Genomic DNA, 24,682 nt, shown 5'->3' on the forward strand with positions numbered 1-24,682 from the left:
CTATGTCAGTCGTTCTCAAACATTTTCATGTCAAGGACCCCCAAACTTATATGTAATTGGCCACCGACCCCCATCTGAAAATATGTTGTTCCAGGGACCCCCCCCCAGAAGCAAAGATTTTAGTTAAAAATGTTTGCTCTGAAAGAATATATATTCAAAGATTTGTGCCACATTTTCACGATTTTTCAAAAATAGTAGACCTACGTACAAGCTATGAGCTTGTGGATCTGGCTATAGAACTGGTTGCAACAGATCCAAATACACCGATCTTTCTCTCTTTCTATGATAGAATGTCTGACAGAGAGAGAGCGAGAGTGTAAAGACAGAGACAGAGAGGGAGAACAAGGAGAGATGCGCTCGGGGTCGAGTCCTTAAAGAGCGGGACTGCTCTACTTAAAGATCTTTAAATAGGGTGATTCAGTAAGGTGTCTTGCTCTGGTCATCTGTCTCTGCTCTTGTTGAGACATCGTGGGATGATGGAACAGCGCAAAGCAACGTGGGAAAACGGGCTAGGGTGTGAAGTCGTGGACAGCTGCATGGGCAGGTCATGTAATGTCATCGCCAAATGAGTCACTGAAGAGTGATTTATACTTAGTTGCACACCGGTGTCTGTCTGTCTGTCTGTCTGTCTGTCTCACACACACACACACACACACACACACACACACACACACACACACACACACACACACACACACACACACACACACACACACACACACACACACACACACACACACACACACACACACACACACACACACACACACACACACACACACACACACACACACACAAAAAGCTACAAGTTCGCAACACGATGCATTGTGAGCTTGTAGATCTGCGATTTTCGGTGCACGACACCATGCGTGCATCCACACAAATCAGGGATAAGGCCAAGATCCTTGATCAATTGTTCAATACTGATAAATGAAACATGAAGCAAATCGATGAGATGATTATTTCATCGTGCACGGCAGACATTGCCACACACCGCCTGTACAAATCTATCCACAGGCCCGGTTTACCTTGGACTTCCTTCTTGCATACTGCACAGTGCAGTTGGTTGCTTTTTTTTCCCGCGAAGGCATCTGGGGGTGGGATTGATTCACCCCGTCCTCGAAAAAAAAGGACTACTACGGCTCTGGTGGATGGTGGCATGCGCCTGCTAAACGCTCTCCAGTGGACGTGGGTTTAAAAGGGGGCTAAATGGCGACGCTGAACAATCCTCCATCTGAAGCTCATTACTTCGCCTCTCCACTCCCAGGGGACCTGGCTCAGCGTCATGCCGAGCACTTCCCTGCCAGGAGGAGGGTGATTACAACATTTTGCTCGACAAAGCTCCCCTCCTCTCTTCTTGCTCCTCGCTTTTCGTGTCTCTCCTCTTGTCTTCTCTCACCACTTCCCCTATACTTCCCCCCCTTCCCTCCTCTCTCTCACAGTAGTTTCGTCTTTTTACTCTTTTTTTCTTTCCCTTGCACCAACCTCTGACACACTGTCTTCCTCTGTCTTCTTGTATTTCCTTCTCTCTTTTGCATCCCTCTGACACTTCCCTCTCTCCCATGCACCAGCAAGCAATTCCAGAGGGCTGATTTGCCTTTGTGTTCTGTATACCGAGATTACGGCGCTCGAGACGAGCGAGCTGCAAATGGCAAACACACACATACACACATCCCTTTTTACCTGCCTTTTTAAAAGAGGAAGCTGAATAGGCAGAATCACGACTCCCCGTGCCAGCGCGTATAATCAAAGCAACAACAGCGTACATACCTAAATACACAGTGACAACAGAGAGAGAGAGTGGCAGAATAAAAGGGGTAGCAGATGGGATACATGATGATGTACAATGCGTGGAATGATCTATCCAGGGAGGAGCAGTAGTCCTAGGCGTTGCGATGCCAAGGCTCGATGTAGTCCAGACCCAGATGGGCAAAGATGTCCTTTTCCGTCTGAGCTGCCAGGAATTCTTCCTTGAAACAGAAGGGGTGAAAAAAACAGATGGATTTTCTGCATAATAAGATGTCTGTCAGAATCAAGGAGTTTGACATGGTCGACATTAATCATGCTTAATAATGACATATTTGATCTTTTCTCTTTTTGCAGTCAATGTCCATTTCACACTTTATCTACTCGGTTTGGACCAGCTATAGAGCACCAGCATGGCCTGTGGCTACACGTGATGTTCATCTGACTTGTCGGTTGGTGGCCCTCCCTCCACAAACACTATAACCTTGCTATAAAGTGATTGCACTGTTCAGGAGATAAGTATTTTCTGCGACAAATCTCGACAGGGCCATTAACCGCCGGCCACTCAGCAGCGCCGTGTGTCAGCTCACGTCTCAATAGGAACGTTGAGGAGCGACGGCGACGCCTGACTCACCTTGGGAGTCACAACGCCCAGAGAGAAAGCTAAGTAGAGAGAGAAGAGCTTGGTATTCTGACACACAATGCTAAACTGGACCTGGCATGCAGAACGGAAAGGAAAAAAGTAAAGTTTCTGCTGTCGGTCAAAGTCAAGAGACAAACACAATGCAGCTAAACTGACCGCGTGGAGGACAACTACTAAAAGCAGGGTTCCCACACAGTTTTACCAATCGATTTCCAAAACCTTTCCAAAATATTTAACCCAATTTCCAGGCCTACTGCAGTATAACAATCAATCAGTGCAATACTGAGTCTTTTACTCCTATTTGTAATGCCCAAAGACATAGAATGGTATAATTCTATTCCAAATTTCAGGCCAAATCTTTTGCTACACCACCTATCCCAAGGCACAGGATCACGCTGTAGCACATTCTGAGCTTGTAGATCTGTTGTTTTTGTTTTGTCACATCCGGAACACAATCACGCAGCCCGTTTGGCAAAAAAAACTACTTGTGTTACATATTTCGCGTAATGTTATACATGTTTTAGAAAATGCTTTTTATTAACTAAATGAATAGCCAAAAACAATGCATATCAAAATATTCTTTCCAGGACCCGGGCCTTGATAAATCCCAAACCTTTTCCTTTTTTTAAAGATATTGTTTTGCGGCTTTTTTGCCAGGAAACAGGGAGAGAGATGGGGGGGAAGACAGCAAGACACGCAGCAGAGGTCGTCCACATACTGTACAGTGTACACTGTCCAATCCCCGACACGCTGGATTACCAGCCTACTGCTAGGCCGGCCGGCCCAGACCACAAACCTTTTCCAGGACTGGATTTTTTTTTTCTATAATTTCAATGGTGGATGGATATTTGTCTCCACCAGGCCGAAGGCATGGGGAGAGAGTATGTTTTGCACTCCGTCCGTGTGTGTGTCCGTCCGTCCGTGTGTGTGTCCGTCCTTCCTTCCGTCCGTCTGTGTACAGCTAATCTCCGGCACCGTTAACCCGGTCGATGCCAAACTTTGCACACACACTCCCTGGATGCCAACGATGAACCTCTGCCCCACATTTTCCAGAACGGCCTGTTATAGCGCCACCATGAGGCAGCTTTTCACATTTATACCTAAAACTGTACCGATCTGCGTGAAACGTTGCATGCACACTCCCTAGAGGCCAAGGACAAACCTTTTACCTGCATTTTCCGCATCTGCCTTTTATAGCGCCACCAGGAGGCCGACTTTTGTAAAACACATTTTTTGATATTACTCCTCCAGATTCTGTCCAAAAATCTCACAAATCGTTACACAATATCTCTATGGTCATGTGCTCAAGTCGGATCTGTCTGATATTTCATATTCCATCCTAATTGGCTATAATTGGCTTTCACAGTTTGCAAGATTGCCCCGTTTTGAACAATAGCCTCAAATCATGAACGCAGCATGCAATTTACGTGAAATCTTTCACACATTTTCTTACTAGGCTGAGGAATATATCCCACCCTTTTCACATTGGCCTGTTATAGCGCCACCAACAGGTTGATTTTTGCAAAACACATTTTTGGAACAAAATGCCTCAAATCGGTACACATGATCTCTGTAGTCATGTGATCAAGACGAGTCTGTTGGATTTCTCAGATTCTACACTGATTGGCTAAAATTGCCTTCCAAAGTTTTCAGGAGTGGCCCGTTTTGTACAAAATGCTGCACATGTCCTGCTCATCCAGAATTCTATCCTCAGAGATGCTATGAGTGATCTGGCTCTGCATTTCCTCAACAAAATGAAGAAAAGAAAAACATTCTCCTAAACATTTTGCCAAACATCACACACACTCCTATCCTCCTGGTGGAGACCTGTGCCCGGAAGGGCACTTTTTCTAGTTTTCTCCTCTTTCTGACAGATTGAAAGAGACCTTTTCGAAGGTGGCTAAGTCACTTAGCTCTGTGAGCCACTGAGCGAATGATGAACCCTCTGTTAAGCCCTCCAAGCCTCTCATCATAACCTGCCTGCTTATCATAACACTAGCTCGTGTCCAGTCTGCAGCTGGTTTTGAACACACAAATACACATGTAGAGTAGAAAACAACAGTACAGTAAATTGAGCTGACACTGTCCAGAATAACCTTGTTGCTCTTTTCATAACAAACAGTACACAGAGCGAGTGTGGAGATTACACCCCCGCCCGCAGCCAGTTACATTAAAGTCAAACCTTCCCAGGGACTGTAAAGAGGTCTGCCACAGCCTTCATTATCCTCTGCACTCAGACAAATGAACCCCATGGCTCTGCAAGCCACTCAGAAACGCACAGAGAAATTGCCACACTCATCAGACAAATTATACATCTCATATCACATATCGGTAGAGTCCAGAGATGCATTTGAACAGAAAGATAAATACATGTCTGTCCTTCCTTCCTTCCTTCCTTCCTTCCTTCCTTCCTTCCTTCCTTCCTTCCTTCCACAGACAGACAGACAGACAGACAGACAGATAGATAGAGGTCTTGCCTGGAGCCAGACAGACGTGACCTGTATTAAATCCACCGTCTCTAACAAGACACAGGGCTTATTGGTCAGAAGAAGCACAGGAACACTCTTGGGATGCAGCTAACAGGGAAAACACAGGGCGGACAAAGAATCTCCTCTCAGTGCTGCCCAATTTATCCATTGTCCTGGATCACAACTAAAGCCTGCTCCCTGTTGCATTGGCCACTCTCCCCAATTCCCGCAGTCTTTACTTGCCCTGTGGGAGAAACTGTGCTTTACTTACTTAGCACAAACCACCGCAGGCTCTCGGAGTTGCAAAGTCCAGAGACTTTGTGTAGCATCAAGTGTTCTACTCTAAGGCCTTCGCAGGAAAACCCATTGCTATGATACCAAAAGCAGCATTTATTCCAGATCTTTGCAGTAAACAGCAAGGAGCTAATAAGACTTGAAGATCGCCGAGTTGATCATCAAAAACAAGTTAATCTGTGCTATGCCCAGGGCAACTTTTAGAGCCACTGGCACACAACGTCTGCACGCTGCGACATCGGCAGCTCCCTCAGCAGCTCCATCAGTAGCTCCTCCAGCCAGCACGGAAGCGCTCTATATTCGTGATTCCCAAACTTTTTCATGTCAAGGACCCCCAAAATGATACTCATTATCCCGCGGGCCGCCATTAGAAAATATATGCCATGGCCCCCCATAAGAGAAGATTTTTACGGCTCTAAGGCCTGCAACATGAGTACTTTTACTTGTATTACTTTAAAGCTGCTATAAGCAATACTATGTCAATTTTAATGACCTTTCTTTTTTTTCCTTTTTTGGTATTCAGACAGCCAGCAATGGGTAGAACGCTCCCAAAAAAAATGTAGTCTCTGTGACACATCTAGGGGCCGCAATCTGAATTCAAAGATTTTCGTATTAGTCGATTTGCCTGTCGATTTGCCTGCATGCAGATTGTTGTTCCGTAGAGACATTGCTGGCTGTCTGAATACCAAAAAAAAAAGAAAAAGAAAAAATGTCATTAAAATGTTGACATATTATTGCTTATAGCAGCTTTAAGTACATTTTGATGCAGATACTTTTGCACTTTTACTCAAGTACATTTTCAATTCCGTACTTTTACTTGTAACGAAGTAGTTCTAAATTGCAGTATTGGTACTTTTACTTAAGTAAAACAATTGAGTACTTTTCCCACCACTGCTACTTAGGCTACTGACCGATAGAGCTGATGGACATGCATGGCTTCCTGCCCAGATGCCTATCCAACAGCTACATCACGCACAAAGAGTGAGAAAGAGACGGATATGGGACACAAAAAGAGAGATCAAGGAAAGGAATACTGTATGTGCAACTATTTGTAATTTGTTATCTCCTCCAGGCCGGAATGAAGCGGGTGCAGGGATTATGTTTTTGCCCTTTATGTCCTGTGTGGCTGTGTGTCTGTGAGCAGCTAATCTTAGGCACTGTTGGACCAATCAGCGTTAATCTAAGGAAGAATCTCCTCCCCACATTTTTGCAATCAAAAATCAAAAATGTACAATAAAAAATGTTTTCCATTTTGGTCGGAATAACGTGTTCCTTCCACACGCTACGTCTGGCCGGGGAAACTCTCCCCTGTCATGTGAAAAGAAGCAGCTTGGACTCTTCATGCACCCCCCCCCCCCCCCCCCCCCCAGGTTGGCAGAGGAAGTGTAGCGCCCAGGATTACATTAGATAATTGACACTGGGTGAAAGAATGGGTTGCAAAATCGTGGGATAAAAATTATTAAAAAAATAAACTATTACACAAACCGTGTACAGGGTATTTTTTGATTGCCTATATTGCCTTCAAAACATTTTGGGCAGGGCCTGTTTCTTACAGTTACAAAGAACACCATATCTCATGAATGCAATATCCAATCATACCCAAATTGGAATCGAATGTCCCCCACAGCTTCCTTGTGCCCTTACGGCTGCCCATGTCAGACACAGCCCTATACCATCGGTATAGGCAACCCGGCCTGGCGAAGATCTACGCTCAGAAAAAAACACATTTATAGTAGCCTATTATGTGTGAGAAGAAGATGGCAAGAGAGCACGAGAGATAGGGAGGGAGAGGGGGGCGGATAGATACACACCTACAGAAAATGCAAGCATTGTTTGTGTGCAAAAGAGATGATGGCAGTCAGAGATACAGAGACAAGGAGAAAGAGGTAGGGGTGGGGGAAATGGAGAGAGGAAAAACAGAAACTGAGAGAGTGAGATCTCCCCCAAAGCTCATGCAAAGCATGCAAATGAAACTTGAAATGCATGCAAATCCACGTACGCAAAACAACTCGTGGCTCTATAAGCACGAGAAAGCGATGGGGCTTGAGCCCAGCGTCAAAGCACTTCTTCCCACAGTCATCTCACTTTCTAATTCCTGTTGTCTGCACAACCTCAAGGACACAGAGATTCAGGTCAGACGGAAAAGGAGGCTTGAATTTGACTTCAAAGGCCTCAGACTCTATGAGGAACGTAATCATTTTGATCCAGATATTTTACATTTGAGTTTCATATACCTTTGGTGCAATAATTTGAAAGAAGTGGGCACATACATATACACATACATATTGTTCTTACTAGTCTCTTTTAGTCTGTACTTGGTTTAGTGGATAGCTATTTAGACTCTCTCTGAGTCTCCCTGGTAGTTGGTTTTTGGTATTACGGATGTCATATGTTTGTCTTGTTATGTCCTGTATTGTTGTTACTGGCAGAGCTGTGTAACATTTATTTGCCTCTTCTCTTGGCCAGTGCGCACTTGTAAAAGAGACTATGGTCTCAATGTGATTTTACTGGTTAAATAAAGGTTAAATAAAAAATACACACAGGTGTGACTATGCGCGCACGCACGCACGCACGCACGCACGCACGCACGCACGCACGCACGCAGGCAGGCAGGCAGACAGACAGACAGACAGACAGACAGACAGACAGACAGACAGACAGACAGACAGACAGACAGACAGACAGACAGACACTTCCATGTCTTGGTTGGCCTCTCAACCTCTTTTTTTTTGGGGGGGGGGGGGGGGGTACTTTTAGCTTTCACCTCATTTAGGAACACATCCCTTTCCTGCCTAAAAAGGATGGGAGGAGGGGGGGGGGGGGGTAATTTGATTGCCTCTTAAGTTAATTTATCTTTATTGCATCCATGCAGGAAAGGGCTGACAGGGGCGGAAAAAAGTGGGAAGTCGATTATGGCTTTGTGTCTTCCTCCAAACGGTGCACTGAACACCATCACCAAAGTATAGAAAGTAACTAAGTACATTTACTTTAGTACTGTACTTAAAGTATTTCCATGTTTCTATACTTTTCCTTTTATACTGCACTACTACATCTCAGAGGCAAATATTGTGCTTTTACTCCACTACAATTATTTGAAAACTTTAGTTACTACTAGTTACTTTGTAGATTTGGATTATTATTACAAAACATTACAGTAATGCACTTCTGCCCTATATACATTTCCAAGAGAAGAGTATGCTGCCGAAGCAGACAACCCGCAACAGTCCTTATAGGTGCAACTTAAGGCTCCATGATGCATAGATGCCTAATAGAATGAAGAACATGCCAGCACTCAATATATGTCCTTTTCACATGACTGTATTTACCTCTGACTGAGCAGACAACGTACGCATTTCGGCCAAGTAGTTGGCCTTCGTCAGAGGTAAATGAAATCATGTGAAAAGGACATATACTGAGTGCTGGCATTTTCTTCATTCTATATACATTTCGGCCATTTGAAAATAGGCAAAAGATTTGTAGACATTCTGACTACATTCTACTTTTTGGTACTTTAACCCAGGGGTTCCCAACCTTTATACTTTCACGGACCGGCTGACAGTTCATAAAATGTTCACGGACCGGCAAGGCTCATAGCGCGGCACCGAGTGCTATGAACTTGTAGTGTAGGTCTGCTATTTTTGAAAAATCGTGAAAATGTGGCGCAAATCTTTGAATATATATTCTTTCAGAGCGAACGTTTTTAACTCAAATCTTTGCTTCTGTTATGGGGGGGTCCCAGGAACAACATATTTTCAGATGGGGGTCGGCGGCCAATTACATATATATATATTTTTTCTGCTCCTTGACATGAAATATTGAGAACCACTGATATAGAAACTGTCAGGATTTAGATGACATTTTTTTAAATTTCGACGTCAGGTCTAAATGTAACAACTGAGCCAGATCTAAAAGTAACAACTGAGTACACCCCCCGCCCCCCCCCCTGCAGACAGCTAGGCTCCGTTCACAGCACAACCAGAGGAAGTATATAGGGTAGGGAGAGGACACAGACACCCCACTAATCAAGCCAGCAATTAGTGCAAGCGTCATAAAGCAGCTCTGCTCTTATAAAGAGCTATCGAGTGCACGCGCATCCGTCATCGCCTCACCTTTATACCGCTTCTCGCTAACCAGCCGATATGCGGCGGTGTCAGAAAATCAAAGGCTGAATCGTAAACAATGCTGGATGTTCTACTTTGCGTCCCCGTGGCATAATAATGTCTCTTTGTTTAAGTGCATGACTTCTGTGGAGGAGGGAATGTTTACAACTGTGGAGGTGTAATAAAAAAAACAAATTGTATTTCACTTTATTACTCATAGTCACACAAATCATCTTCAGATGTCAGTTCAAATATATGGGCGTTGGCGATGCGTAGGTATCGAGACAATAATGTTTCCAGAGACGCATTCGAAATTCAAGGCATGATACAGAACAGTGATATATATTTTTTTATACTATTCTTTTTCTGTTGTTGTCTGTCTAGCCACACACAGACAACCCAAACAGTCATTATTTTGGATGCACTCTAAAGTTCATACAAGTGGAGGAAGTGTGTGTGTGTGCACGTGTGCGTGTGTGTGTGTGCGCGCGTGTGGGCAGGTGGGTGGATGCTCAGATGCAGTGCCATGATCTCAGGCAATTTCAAGACTGCATGCTTTAAGTAAATAACCCCAGACTTAAACCCTGTGCCACAAGATTTGGTCGGAAGATATCACAAATTGAATTCTGCCCCATGGTTTCTCCATATACCCGTGCCCTGTATTGTATAGAGTCAGCATAGGCTTTCATTTTCCGTAAACAGCCAAATGCACTTTCCAAAGTTCATCTGTGAAGTTTATGGAGTATCTTTGAAGTGGGAGAAAATACGGCAGCCACGGTGTAACGTTCTGCCTTATCTTATGAGCCTGTAATTGTAGCCCGGCTCTCTCTCTCGTATGGACCCAAACAGAACGCGCCTCTAATGATAACAATAAATTAACTTTCTCTGCTCCACTGAAGCCCATAAATAATTAATTGGTTTGTTGAAGAGGGGCTGGTTTTGCATGACCAATTTGCTTCCCGCACCAGACAGTGTGATCGGATGCTGCTGCCTCAGCACACCCATTCTGCTCAATTAAAACAGTGCGCTGGCAAAAATATGAGCTTCAGCTTTTGTTTGGGAATTTGCATTGCACTCCCCCCCCCCTATTGAATCCAGCCAGGGACCTTTGTATTCGTTTTAAGTTCTCAAAACTCCTGCCTTTGCCTTGTCAGAAGCAGAAAATCGGTTAGATTAATGAGCACATATGGTCACACGTTCCAATCCCCAAATTGCCGAAAAAGTCCAGATCGTCAAAGCGCCAAAGGACCCACAGTTACCACAGAGCTCCTACAGTTAAGTGGCCAATAGTACAGTGCAATTACAGCATATTGCATGGATAAGCAAGGAGGCAGCTTGAAGGCAAAAGAACCAGTCCTCACCAACAAATACCCTTGAACTGCCCTCCAGGAAGGTATGAGCTTCCCGCTGCTATAGGAGAGCTGCTTGGGGGCCAACAGTATACAAGACTATAGTGCTAATGCAGACATGCAGTACATCACTCCTACGTTATTGTGTAGGCCTATAATATGTAATCTCGGTAAGTAAATCCGCCCGCAAAAAGGGCTCATAAATGTCATGAACGCAGGCATGTGTGGTAATTGTCTGTAGTGTACAAGTCTGAAGATTACAATATACAATATACAATCTGGGGCATTTAGCAGACTGCTAAATGCCTAAATTGATATTGCACTTAAAAGTGCAATATCAGAGTAAACGGCATGAACTCTGGTCAACAAGCAAAAGGGTAAATGGTCACATAAGTAGGAGTGCCAAGAAAACAATTTATCCCTTCCGAGTAAATAGGACACCAGTCTAAACGTGCTTAAAGGAGAAATCCATGCTAGAATGCTTTCTTACCTTTATTTGTAGTTTTTATGTCCCCACCAAAGAGGTCCAGGTGTTATTTTGTGCAAAAGCGCATTATTGGCTATTTCCCCTACCATAAGCCCTCAATGAATTTAATTTAATTGCATTGAATGGGGCTATGGGGTGTTGTGCTAATTCGCTTATTTCCATCGCTCAGAATTTTTTTTGTATATATCCTCTCTTCATAATGTAAATAGTATCCCAAGCGGCACACTTTACTACTTATTTCGATGGAAATAAGCGAATTAGCACAAAAACCCCCATTGAGGGCTTATTTTAAGGGAAATAGCCAATAATGCACCTTTGCACACCTGGACCTCTTTGGTGGGGATGTAACAACTACAAATAAGGTAAGAAAGCCTTCTGGCATGGAATTCTCCTTTAATATTTAAGGAGCATTCTTAACATTTGTGGTCAAGCAAACAGTACTGTGTATGTCTATCTAAATAACATAAGGGAATAGACATGTTCAAATTGGACCCATGAAGACCTGGTGGATCATGTCGTGAAGGTATAGGTATGTTTTTCATTCCCTGCCAATGACCGGTTTTGACGTGCATTTTTCAAAGGCTAATCCTGACAAATGACGTACAGTATAAGTACGTGTTTTCAGTGTTTCCACTAGAGGGCGCTCGCTCTTAAACCATTCTGGACGGGAACCAATGTTTAACCCTTAGAAGATGAAAGACGCCAATTGGCGTCTTCATCAGAATTCCGTAAATGATCAATGACGCCAATTGGCGTCTTCGCCGTTTTTGATTAATCTAAACATATTAATATGCTCCGAAGCGCTGTTTAAATTCCTGAGCTTATATTCCAACTACATTACCCAGAAAACCCGTGTCACGTGACACACGTGTACGTGTTGCCATTGGAAGCTGGTCCCACCCCCTGTAAACAGTGGGGGCAGAGGGAGTCTTCATAGTTTTCATTGTTTTGCCTGTTTACCCGTCTCGCCCGAGCGATTTTCTAGCAGAAAAAGTTGAAAGCAGTACTATTTATTTGAGCGAGTTTTGTGGTAGTAGTATTGATCCATACGCGTCCCAGTCGCCTTCTCCAGGCGGAGTAGCCCTGGTCCAGTGCTTACAGCGAGACTCGCTGCTCCCTCCCTCCTTTTTTCATTGTCTCCCCATCGTCGTCCGATGAGCTATACCGGGAAACCATTGAAGAAGACGATCAACCCGGAATGTTTTGAGGTAATCTTATTGTAGATCCTTCTATAGTGATCAGAAATCATAAGATGATCGCTACAAATAGATGCTTGGATAATTACTACTACTAGTCAGATCATGACGCCAGAATGACTCACCACGATGGCCCCCAGCCATTAGCCAGCACCAAAGGTGCTGGCTAATGGGGGGTTGGTGTCGGTCGGTGCATTGGTGCTGGCTAATGTCTGGATGGTGGTGTCGATCGGTTGGTCGGTGCAGTACAAATGTATCGTAGCAGGCATGCACGCATGGCAGTACAAGTATTTTATATTGTAGCGTGCCTTATAGGCGATCTGATCTTTAGAGTAATGTTCGCTCCTTTTATTTACTGTCTACAAAGACGGAGAACAAACATGCATCGTTTACTGAAGCAACGCGTGGTTGTTGATGACCTTGCTACAAGGATCGGAGGAGGGACGGGGAGTGAAGCTAACAGTAGCGTATTATATAAGATCTGTATGACGTTTCATTGACGTCTGAGCTTGCATGATAATCGCATTCATTGAATATTGTATACTATCATGATTGTACATTGTTTAGTGTGTCTCCGTGTGATGATGATGATGACGATGATGTCAGATAGCCTACGTCCCCCCCCCCCCCCAACTGGCTATTGGCCGGGCTGACTACAGCTAAATGTTTATTTTTATATATTTAGAACTGGTATCAGATGAGGAGGAGGAGGAGGATGATGATGATGATGATGAAGACGAAGAGTCAAGACTGCGATGGAGTTCTCCGACACTGAACCGGATGCATTCATTCATTTCAGTTGTTGTTTTTTTTTAATTTAGCCTACACACACACACACACCGTCAAGAACAACTGGAATGCAGTGGTTTGGGGACACTGGGGAGTTTGGGGACAACTGTTTTGTATGTAGGCCTATTTATTTTCTGTAATATTTATTATAATTGTATTATGTTAGTAGTCATAAAAAATAAAAGACGCTTTTACAATGAGTTAGACCTGTCATGGCTATTTTGTTCACTATTCTGAGGTTTATGGTTTGACTAAGCGAGTTTCAACTGTGATTTACTCTGTAACGGTAGATGGTAAGAACCCAATTTTTTGTTATAATACAGTATACATTCAAGTCTATATTTTGATACATATCATGGGCACAAAGTCATATCAAAACAATGTCCTTGGATGTGTTTTTTTATCAAAACTGTTTCTTCACAACAGGTTTTTGAGATACATGCATGAATAGACAAGGTACTGGTAAGACTATGTAAACATGGTATATATCAAAATGTGCGTTAGAATGTCTAATTTTACCCCAAAAAAGAATTGAGTTTATATGATGTTCCATTTCAGAGCTAGGGGGACTTTTAGCTGGATAGGTCAGATTGATCATGACTGACCATGCTATTTATAGATGGCAAAATATCTACAGTGGTACATGTGAGAAACTTTTTATTTTATTTTAATTGAACTAGACAACTCACCCTTTAAAATGAGATATTGCATGGCTATGTACGCCCAGCAGAAAAAAAGTTATTTAGAAAATAAAACTTCAACCGGGCATAACTTTTTTTGTTGTCCTAGAAACACTACCCAGTGTAAATGCAGGCTCTTTTAAATGGCTTCCAACACAAAAACTAAACATTTTATCAACTCAGTTAATTTTTTTCCTGGAAGCAGACAAGCCAAGCTTTCTCTGAAGGTCTTTCGTTGTCACACATTCACAACAGAGAATTTTCAATAAATCATTCAAACGCCATTCTGCCATAGAGAAGTCTAAAAACTATATAGAAATCCATGAAACTCTCAAAGAGTTAAGAACAACTGACATATAAAGATGGTTTTTCAGAAACATGATTTAGCCATTTGTGACTAAATTTGACTGAGGGACTGCCATTGGATCTTTTTGAATTTTCGTTTTGTCATGTCATATGAAAGCAGGGAATCATAGCTTCAAATTGACATATTGGTTGTTCAGTTTCACCCACCAGTTTTGGAGATATGGCTTATAGAGTAATGTCTTGCAGAAAACAGCGAGTTGAGAAAACCGGCTTGAAAGGTTCACTTCTGTGGTCTCTAACATTACACCTAGCTACATGTTTGGGCATTTATTTCATATTTACATGTCAATTGCAGCCCAGACACTTATTTCAGACATGCTCTAGTATGTGAAGAGTCTGCCTGTGCTATTAACTTTTTTTGTGGGAAAAAAAAAAGAAAAAGTTTTTCTCCTCTGGTGAAAAGCTGTAATTTGCGCGATGGCAGTCTCTCAGTCAAATCTGGTCACATTTGTAGAATCGAGCTCAGGTCTAAATGGGTTAAGATAACCTATGATCAACCTCTGAAGGAACACAAGTGGAAGCCATGTGGTCGTATAAAACTCTGCCTCCTTTTATTTTCACTTCCTGGTGGGCACTTTTTGAGTGGCGCTAGCAACTCCTATAGACAGCAATGTGTGTCCCTGTATGTCTACGTGTCTGTCTCTGTGTCAGAGCACGGAAAGCTGAAACACCTCGCCAATACCACTGGATGGCACTGTTGCGCAGCGTCACTCACACGCACGCACACACAGTACACGTACAGTACATACAGCACAAGTACAGTACAGCACCCCTCAGTTCAGACGGGTCTGATTTTTTCTTTGCCTCATAGCTCTGTTTGTGTCGTTCCAATTTCACCCTGAGAGACCATTCAATCTTGTAATGGGCTCTAACTATGGATTACATGGACGGTTTTTCACAAACACACAACGAACAGGCCGGCTCTCTCATTACCAACCATCCGGTGCTGTGCGATCGTATAGTGAAGATGAATATTCTGTGACTATACTTAAGTGAATAAAAATACATGGATGTCAATTATGGCAGTAGATTGGCAGTTGATTAAATATTCTTGGCAAGGAATGCGTGTTAGCAGTCAGCGCTGTGTGTCCTCTCTCGGTCTCTGAGTTTCAGAGCGCTGTCCTCTCTCTCTGTCTCTGAGTTTGTTCTACACAAAGATTAACTTCCCATTGACAATGAATGGATAATTTATGTCATAAATGGTAAATGGTGCATTTATATAGAGCCTTTATCCAAGGCGCTTTACATAGATGCATTACATTCACCCATTCAAACACACATTCATACACCGATGGCGGCAGAAACCATGCAAGGCACAAACCAGCACATCGGGAGCAATTAGGGGTTCAGAGTCTTGCTCAAGGACACTACGACACTAACTCTGGCGGAGCCCGGGTTCGAACTGGCAACCTTGCGGTTACCATCCAGCCACTCTACCCCTGAGCCACCGCCGCCTGTCATAATGTGTCTGAGCAAATAGGCATAGTGTCTATTTTTACATCATGATGATAAGAGCACCCCTCACTTCACACGGGTGTGATTTTTTACCAATAAAATCTGCGGGCTACGAGAGAACGAGTCACGCTTTTATTGTTATTCTTCCGGATTGAGGGAAAGGAAGTTACAGATTGAGGGTTCCGGCCTGATAAGACTACAAAACAATGACTACAACATGACGTAACGCTATCATCCGATCCCGACCGGATCACACTTTTAGTAACACAGAAGCGGGCTTTCCTCCGAGGTGGAAAGCCTGGTGACGTGAGGTTACTGTATACCCACATGCTGTCGGCGAGAGGGGCGGTGTGGCAGGTTATACCCACATGCTGTCGGCGAGAGGGGCGGTGTGGCAGGCAGGCAACACAGAAGTGTTGTTTTCGTCGACTAAAACTAAGACGAAAAATGTTCGTCGACTACCTTTTTTCACTGACGAAAACTAAATGGAAACTAAATGAAAACTAAGCTATGATGACTAAAACTAAGACTAAATATACTGACGATTTCGTCAACAGGGACTAGTGGACAAGAGATCCAGTATAAGTCATTTTACACTTGGTTGCATGCTGAAAATAGCAAATCTACGAACTTGTAGATCGGCTATTTTCAGCATATAAACTACGGCATCAAGGCCTGACAAAATACATTTTAGTCGACTAAATCAACTGTAGATTTAGTCGACTACAATCTCATGATATTTTGTCGACTAAAACTAGACTAACACTAAAACATTCCAGGTGACTAAAATGTGACTAAAACTAAATGAAAACTATTCAAGAGACTATGACTAAAACTAAAATCTAAATTTGCTGCCAAAAACAACACTGCAACACATAGCGACCAACAGTAGTATAGTGGAAACTTCGCAGGCTGCTGCAGAACAGGGGGGTTCAACCACTTCAATGAACGCTCAGCCGAGTGTGTGTGTCCCATAAATAAATGATGGGACCAAAGTGAAACGGGAGCCCCAGATGGATGGGTGCCTGTGTCACCACAAGGGCCGTGTCAATTAATGTTACATGACAGCCAGACATGGCCGAAACGTGGTGCCGATCTGCCCAAGCCCTCCGCCATTCACTTTCATCAATAATGAAGCAGGATCCTTATCGTGAGCGAGCAGACACCACACAGAACCCCCCCCCCCCCCCCCCCCACCCTCCCACACGCACACGCACGCACGCACAACTTCCCTCCATCTCTTTCGTTATCCTCCTTGCTTCCTTCTCTCAGCTCCTGCTCCCTATACCTAGTTCAGAGAGAGCGTATATACACTAACATAAATTGTTTATTTTAAACTTTAATTCCACAGATGTAATTGCAGGTTGCAGATTTTCGAGTCGCGATAATAATAGCCTGCCATTTCTTTTGTACTGACAGAACACAAGGCACACAGTCCCGATAACACATTCTTTTTACTCCACCTCCAAGTAAAGGGTGATAATAAGCCCTCTGTGGGCGGATGGTGTGTGTGCGTGCGTGCGTGCGTGCATGCGTGCGTGCGTGCGTGCGTGCGTGCGTGCGTGCGTGCGTGCGTGCGTGCTGACAGTGAAAGAGAGTTACAGTATAGAGAGAGCTGGTCTGTTTCACTCAAGGATGTGACCAGATGTTATTCACCTTGGTATAGGACATTACAGCCTGTGAATCATTGCTGTCATAATACGCTCCCTCTCTGCCCTACTGTATCTATCTGCACGCGTCCGTCCGTCCATCTGTCTGTCTGTCTGTCTGTCTGTCACTCCCTCTCTGCCATATCTATCTGCACGCGTCCGTCCGTCCGTCCGTCCGTCCGTCCATCCGTCCGTCCGTCCGTCCGTCCGTCCGTCCGTCCGTCACTCCTACTCCTCATGGTATTCCGCTCTTATCTTTTACAGTCTATTCTTTAGCTCGTGCTCACTCCCGGTTTTATCGTTATCATATCATTGATCCTGCATACGTGCGCACGCACACACACACATGTACACGCCCGCACGCACGCGCGCATGCACGGCATTGCACGCACGCACGACACACTCCTGAGAGAGCTGATATATTTAGCTGAACAATTGACTGTGAATAGTTAAGTTCATGCTGTGCCAGTCTGAAGTGTGATTACAGTATCACTGTATCAATGAGACACTATCAAATCACTGGGTTGATGCGGTACTCAGCTGATGGAAGATAAAAGTGACATTGTTTTAGTTATTTTCTAAATACCTGAATTGTATCTCTCTCTCTCTCTCTCTCTCTCTCTCTCTCTAAAGCTGTTCCAGAACACATCAATGAATTGTGTCAGTGTTGGAAAAAGTACTCATATTTCTTACTTTATTTAGTATCAATACTACTGCTATATAGAAATACAAATCTTATGGTTGTGTACCGACAGACCGTTCTAACGCCTCAAAATAAACAAGGGTAGTATATAGTTCTCCTCACATTTCTACGGTGTGGTCAAACGTTTCAGCTTAGCAGCAAGCTGGCCTCAAAATGTAGAAGTAGAAAAATGCCTCTAAATGATTCCTTTAGGAGTGTATTTATCCCATGCTGGGATGCTGCAGTGAAAGCATTTACTGCCGCAGAGTTTCTCAGAGACTGCAGCCACTGCCAGCGTTTTCAAGACCCACAGAATATTTTGTTCCATGACGTCGATCTAAACACCAATTTCTCAAAATAGAGTTAGAGTCTCTCTAACCATTAGCAATGAAGCCAAACATCATCACATTGATGAATTGTAAAAAGTATAAAACAAATACAAAATAAATCCAAAGAGCCTTCCGGTAGTAACTGTCATGCTTCTGTTACGACTGGCCATTTAAAAAAGCTGCCTCTTTTTTCTCTCCCTCACCACCACACATCATCAGTTGACCAATCCCCTCTCACTTCACATACCCCCAACGTGCCCCTTAAAAACACGCTTAATTGTTTCTCTGACCTCATTGCAGAACTGTCCAATCACATGGCAATCGTATAGCCTGAAATTAATGTCCATATTTGCTTTTGTTATGCTTAATTTATACTCCCGTCACATGCCATGATGGTGTTTTGGCGTGCCATCCGAAAATAGCCGTTCTGCTCTACAAGTTGGCCATGTGTTGCATTGTGTTTTTGTGACCACTGCATGCCTGACATGCTGTTGTCACAGGGCAGCAGTCACAGGGGTATGTGGGCGCTATTAGTCTGGCATTTGGGGAGAAAAGGACGACTGGTGTTCGGGGAGAGGTACGGCTAGGAAGGCAGAGGTGTCAGACTATATAGATCGCAGGCCGGCCAGACTGGTCAAAATGCAGTGGTGGAAAGTAACTATAAGCACATTTACTTACCTACTGTACTACTAATTTTGAGGTATTTGTACTTTACTTGAGTAACGTCAAATGTTCAGTACTTTTACTTCAACTCCACAACATTTCAGAGGCAAATATTGTACTTTTACTCCACTACAATTATTATTTGACAACTTTAGTTACTATAGTTACTTTGTAGATTTTGATTACAAAACATACAGTAACCACTTCAGCACTATATGTACACATTTTGGCCATTTTGTCAAAATAGCTGATCTACAAGCTTACAATGCGTTGCGATGCGATGCATTGTGAGCTTGTAGATCTGCTATTTTCAAAATATTTGTATACATTTGAAAACTTGACATGGGACATTCTGCAGAATGTCTACTTTCTCCTTCTTAGTACTTTAAGTACATTTTGATACCAATACTTTTGTACTTTTACTAAAGTACATTTTGAATTCCAGACATTTACTTGTAACGGAGTAGTTCTATATTGCAGTATTCGTACTTTAACTTAAAGTTTAAACTTTGAGTACTTTTCCCACTATACTGTCACAATGTGACCTCATGTGGGTCGGATTAACTTTTCGTTAACCCACTGAAACCCTTCTGGTGAAAAGTGTTGCTTCTGCACTTGGTCTGCTGTTGTGTCCTTCCACACCAAATCACCAGAAATAGCTGATCTACAAGCTCGCAGCGTGTCACGATGCAACACATTGCGAGCTTGTAGATCGTCTATTTTCGGCACACAATCCCATCAGATTGTCTGTTGTCTGAGCTTGTAGATCATCGGCTATATACCGGAATAGGAGGGCGCAAGGGCTCGAGTGGTTAAACCGTGGTGTGAAGTATTTAAGTATTTATAACTAATCGTCTAACTCAGTGGTTCCCACACCTTTGTGTATCAGGTAGGGTTGTCCCGATTTCCATCACGTGATCGGAGATCGGGGACGATCACGACATTTTCAAGTACCATAATCGGAATTGGATTGGGAGAAAAACAACGTGATATCATATCCATATCATGACATTAGACTGATATTGTCTGTGATTTTGGATATTGTACTATTGTGATATGCTTAAAACATGTTCTATAAAAATATAAATATCGGATCAGGAAAAATCGGTATCGGCAGATACTCAAAATCAAATGATGGGAATCGGATCAGAAGCAAAAATAAATAAAACGTGAAACGTGATCGGGAGATCCATAGTATCACACCTGAAAATCTCAAAAGTGTTTGCGGGCCCACCCATCATGGTCACATGGCTGGGATGTGTACAATCAATCAATTGATTGTGTTGCGGCTTCGTGTTCTTGTGTGTAGTGACTGTCGGAACATGGCGGCTCCCATGGACACTGCCTGCACCATCATAACAGATCTAAAGTCGGTCAGATTCATGTCTCCTTTCCTTCTGCATACTACGAACAAACAAGAAAACTGACAAACAAATCACAACCCCACGGATTGTATCGTCCACCGTCCCACCAAGGGACGGTGGACGGTTATTTTTTGATGATGATGATCAACGGTCAGATGAAACAATGCAAATACGCGCTGGTGTGGAACTGGAGGGGGAGTGGGGGACAGCAACACCACCGTCCCTCGGCGAACTCAGCTAGCCGAGTTGGAACGATACACAGTGACAGACACTTACATAGATGGATAAATAATGACAATGCGTCTTTCCATTGTTTCATCTGCCCGTCTGCCCGATCCATCATCATCATCATAAAAAATAAACAAACAGTATACTAACATAGCCCCAATATGTTCCCTCAGTCCCTATGCTCATTCTGTAGCTCATTCAAAAGCCAATTACCGACGAAGGGTAGATGGTCAATGTGTACTTTTTTTCTTGTAAAAGTAGACATTCAGGGCTTTCATTTGGTGTATAGTATGAATAGGATATTTTTGTTCATTTTTATATCTGCCTGTCAATGTCTGATATAAAACGGTCCCTAACTCGAAGAACAGCATGCACGTTACTACAAAAGCAGGTGTTACATAAAGGTAAATATTTCCAGAATGGAAGATGGTAAGATAAAAAATAAATAAATTGGAGTGGACAAATTAAGCTTTCTTTTGAGGTATGCGGTGTGCTTCTTGCTATAAGAGAACATTTGCTGTCGGCCTTTGAAAAGGTTGGTCCTCCAATGCTATCAGCATTAGCATCAGAGGTTCCAAGGCTGAGGAAATGGTTAGCAGCTAAGTGTTAAGCATGCGAGGAGGGGATCTTCAACGGGTTGCGTCGTTCTTCCGGGTTCTTGGAAACGCCCCCAGCCACTGCGTTTAGTTTTACTGAGGTTAGGTTTAGATATAGTTTTACTGAGGTTAAGGTTAGGGTTAGGTTTAGGTGTAGGCTGTCAATCACAGCGACTGGCCAGTCACAGCGCACCCTCTACGTCACTCTGTACTCAACCCGCTGAAAGAACCATGCTCGCGTTAAGCATGCCTGGTTTGCCTGGTGGGTGGAGATGGGTGGTGATCCACCTGAAATGAAGCCGCACCCACAGCTGTTGTTGTATGATAAAGGGGGAGGGGTTAGGGGATGATATTGTGATGTCACTATATCACTGTTTTTTTCATTGGCACGTTTAACTGTCAAGGTTTCAGCCTCCAGGAAGAAACTCTAAATACAAATGTTATGTGCAATACATCATTGCACATAACAACCACACCAAGGGGTCTAATGATGTACTGTCACCTCATAAACACATGAAAAAACTGGAAAAAATACAAAATCACACCCGTGTGAAGTAAGTGGTGCAACTCCGTGTGGGGGTCCCCGGGGGGTCCCCAGAACTTCCAGACCTGCAGGAACGCGCCCAGGGTGCCGGCCCGGTTCCGGCGAGCCGTACCGCATCTGAAATGGTCGAGAAATGACAGTTACCGTGTGGGGGTCCACAGGGGGTCCCTCTGTACTGTACTGTACTGTACTGTACTGTACTGTACTGTACTGTACTGTACTGTACTGTACTGTACTGTACTGTACTGTACTGTACTGTGTGTTAGGCTGCACAACAGTGACACTTGCTTTTGACAACCAACCAAATGCAATTTCCGTGCTCAGACACAGGCAGCCAGCCAGCCAGCCAGGCAGCCAGGCAGGCACACACAAAGCTACTTAAGGAAGTGGTTGCACCACTTAAAAAGCATGGCACTCCATCTTTAAAGTAGCTGGGTCTGAATTCGTTCAAAATCAACAAAATCGTGCACTTGGTGACAAGTCTTTGATTTTTGGTATGGTGGTAGGTATGGTTATAAGGTTTTCAAAAACCATCGCAAACGAGTTGGGAGCGCCCCCTAGTGGTCTGTTTGCAATGAATCTAATATTAAATGGGTCAGTCTATGGTTAAAAACCATAATAATTGATAAAAGAGATTTTTCAATGGATTCTATTAGTATTGGGTGTGCTAAATAACATACTAAAAAATTTGGAAAAAATAACTTCTGGAAAGGCATCATTTTCAAGATGGCGTCCATGATGGCTGCCGGGAGCTTAAAATGCCTATAAACTGGGATTTAATACATAAAAAATCATAACAATTATACTCTTGGTGACAAGTTTTTGATTTTTGGCATGATGTTAGGTATGGGTATAAGGTTTTCAAAAACCATCGCAAACAAGTCGGGCTCGCCCCCTAGTGGTCTGTTTGCAATGAATCTAATATCAAATGGGCCAGTCTATGGTTAAAAACCATAATAATTGATAAAAGAGATTTTGCAATGGATTCTATTAGTATTGGGTGTGCTAAATAACATACTAAAGAATTAGGAAAAAATAACGTCTGGAAAGGCATCATTTTCAAGATTGCGTCCACAATAGCTGCAAAATGCCTATAAAGCTGGGATTTAATATGTAAAAAACAAACAAAATAATTGATAAAATATATTTTCCAATTGATTCTATTAGTATTGGGTATGCTAAATAACATATTAAAATTTTGGGTGAAAATAACTTCTGGAAAGGCATAATTTTCAAGATGGCGTCCACGGTGGCCTCAGTAAGCTTAAAATGCCTATAAACTGGGATTAATACATAAAAAATCATAACAATTATGCACTTGGTGACAAGTTTTAGATATTTGGCATGATGTTAGGTATGGGCATAATATTTTCAAAAACCATCGCAAACAAGTTGGGCTCGCCCCCTAGTGGTCTGTTTGCAATGAATCCAATGCTGGCCTATTTAACATTGGATTCATTGCAAACAGACCACTAGGGGGCGAGCCCAAATCGTTTGCGATGGTTTTTGAAAACCTCATGCCCATACCTAACACCATGCCAAAAATCTAAAACTTGTCACCAAGTGCATAATTGTTATGATTTTGTATGTATTAAATCCCAGTTTATAGGCATTTTAAGCTTACTGAGGCCACTGTGGACGCCATCTTGAAAATTATGCCTTTCCAGAAGTTATTTTCACCCAAAATGTTTATATGTTATTTAGCATACCCAATACTAATAGAATCCATTGGAAAATCTATTTTATCAATTATTATTATTTTTTTTTTTTACATATTAAATCCAAGCTTTATAGGCATTTTGCAGCTATTGTGTACGCAATCTTGAAAATGATGCCTTTCCAGAAGTTATTTTTTCCTAAATTTTTAGTATGTTATTTAGCACACCCAATACTAATAGAATCCATTGATTTCTTTCTTTTATCCATTATTATGGTTTTTAACCATATACTGGCCCATTTAATATTAGAGTCATTGCAAACGGACCACTAGGGGGCGAGCCCAACTCGTTTGCGATGTTTTTTTAAAACCTTATGCCCATCCCTAACACCATACCAAAAATCAAGAACTTGTCACCAAGTGCATAATTGTTATGATTTTTTATGTATTAAATCCCAGTTTATAGGCATTTTAAGCTCCCGGCAGCCATCGTGGACGCCATCTTGAAAATGATGCCTTTCCAGAAGTTATTTTTTCCTATTTTTTTAGTATGTTATTTAGCACACCCAATACTAATAGAATCCATTGAAAAATCTCTTTTATCAATTATTATGGTTTTTAACCATAGACTGACCCATTTAATATTAGATTCATTGCAAACAGACCACTAGGGGGCGCTCCCAACTTGTTTGCGATGGTTTTTGAAAACCTTATAACCATACCTACCACCATACCAAAAATCAAAGACTTGTCACCAAATGCACGATTATAACGAATTCAGACCCAGCTAAAGAAACACATACTACGGCTACTATGCTGATCTACCGTAACTACTTGAGAAATATTTGGTCAGCATGAATGTGTTCATTCATATGTCTTTTATGACAGTTTTTGAGTAGATAAACTGTGCCCGGACTCAAACTGCCACTATATTACGTCAGACTGAGAATATAATTATAATCAGGAGATTTGTTCTGTTTCTTCTTCTTCAGATGACAGAAATGAGTCTAGTAGCTTTTCTCTCTATGAGGCAAGTGGAGTCACATCATGTCACAGAAACCTTATTTATCCACATTGCATTAAACGAACCCTGGCATATCTGCACACTAATTTGCCTGTCTGCATTAATTCCCCCTTTGACAGCTCCTCAAGATGTGTAATTAAAAGAAAACAGATCAAAGAAAATTCCCATATCGCTGTGATCAAAGGAAATCTATGAAAGAGACAAAATATATATATATGCTTAATGTCAGCAGGCTGGTGTCTTTGTAATGCTGGGTGGAAAAAGAAAACAGACAGACAGACCTGTTAGAAGGTCGCAGTGACATCACACTCTGAGAGCCAATGAAAGCCATCCCTGTGCAACACCTCAGAGCAGATCATCCTGATTAACGCAG

The 24,682-nt window shown here is 42.7% G+C and overlaps 1 protein-coding gene across 1 annotated transcript in view; it reads right to left on the reverse strand.

Annotated features, from left to right (window-relative positions):
- Positions 1 to 1,578: 1,578 nt before the first annotated feature.
- Positions 1,579 to 24,682, reverse strand: part of dntt (deoxynucleotidyltransferase, terminal) — a 150,293-nt gene continuing 127,189 nt past the window's right edge. The window contains exon 12 of the mRNA XM_079511983.1: positions 1,579 to 1,970. Within this exon, the coding sequence (XP_079368109.1) occupies positions 1,884 to 1,970 (87 nt within the window). The 3' untranslated portion in view covers positions 1,579 to 1,883. The remainder of the gene's footprint in view (positions 1,971 to 24,682) is intronic.

This window comes from Electrona antarctica (assembly GCF_951216825.1).
Source record: "Electrona antarctica genome assembly, chromosome: 10".
NCBI classification, from domain to species: domain Eukaryota; kingdom Metazoa; phylum Chordata; class Actinopteri; order Myctophiformes; family Myctophidae; genus Electrona; species Electrona antarctica.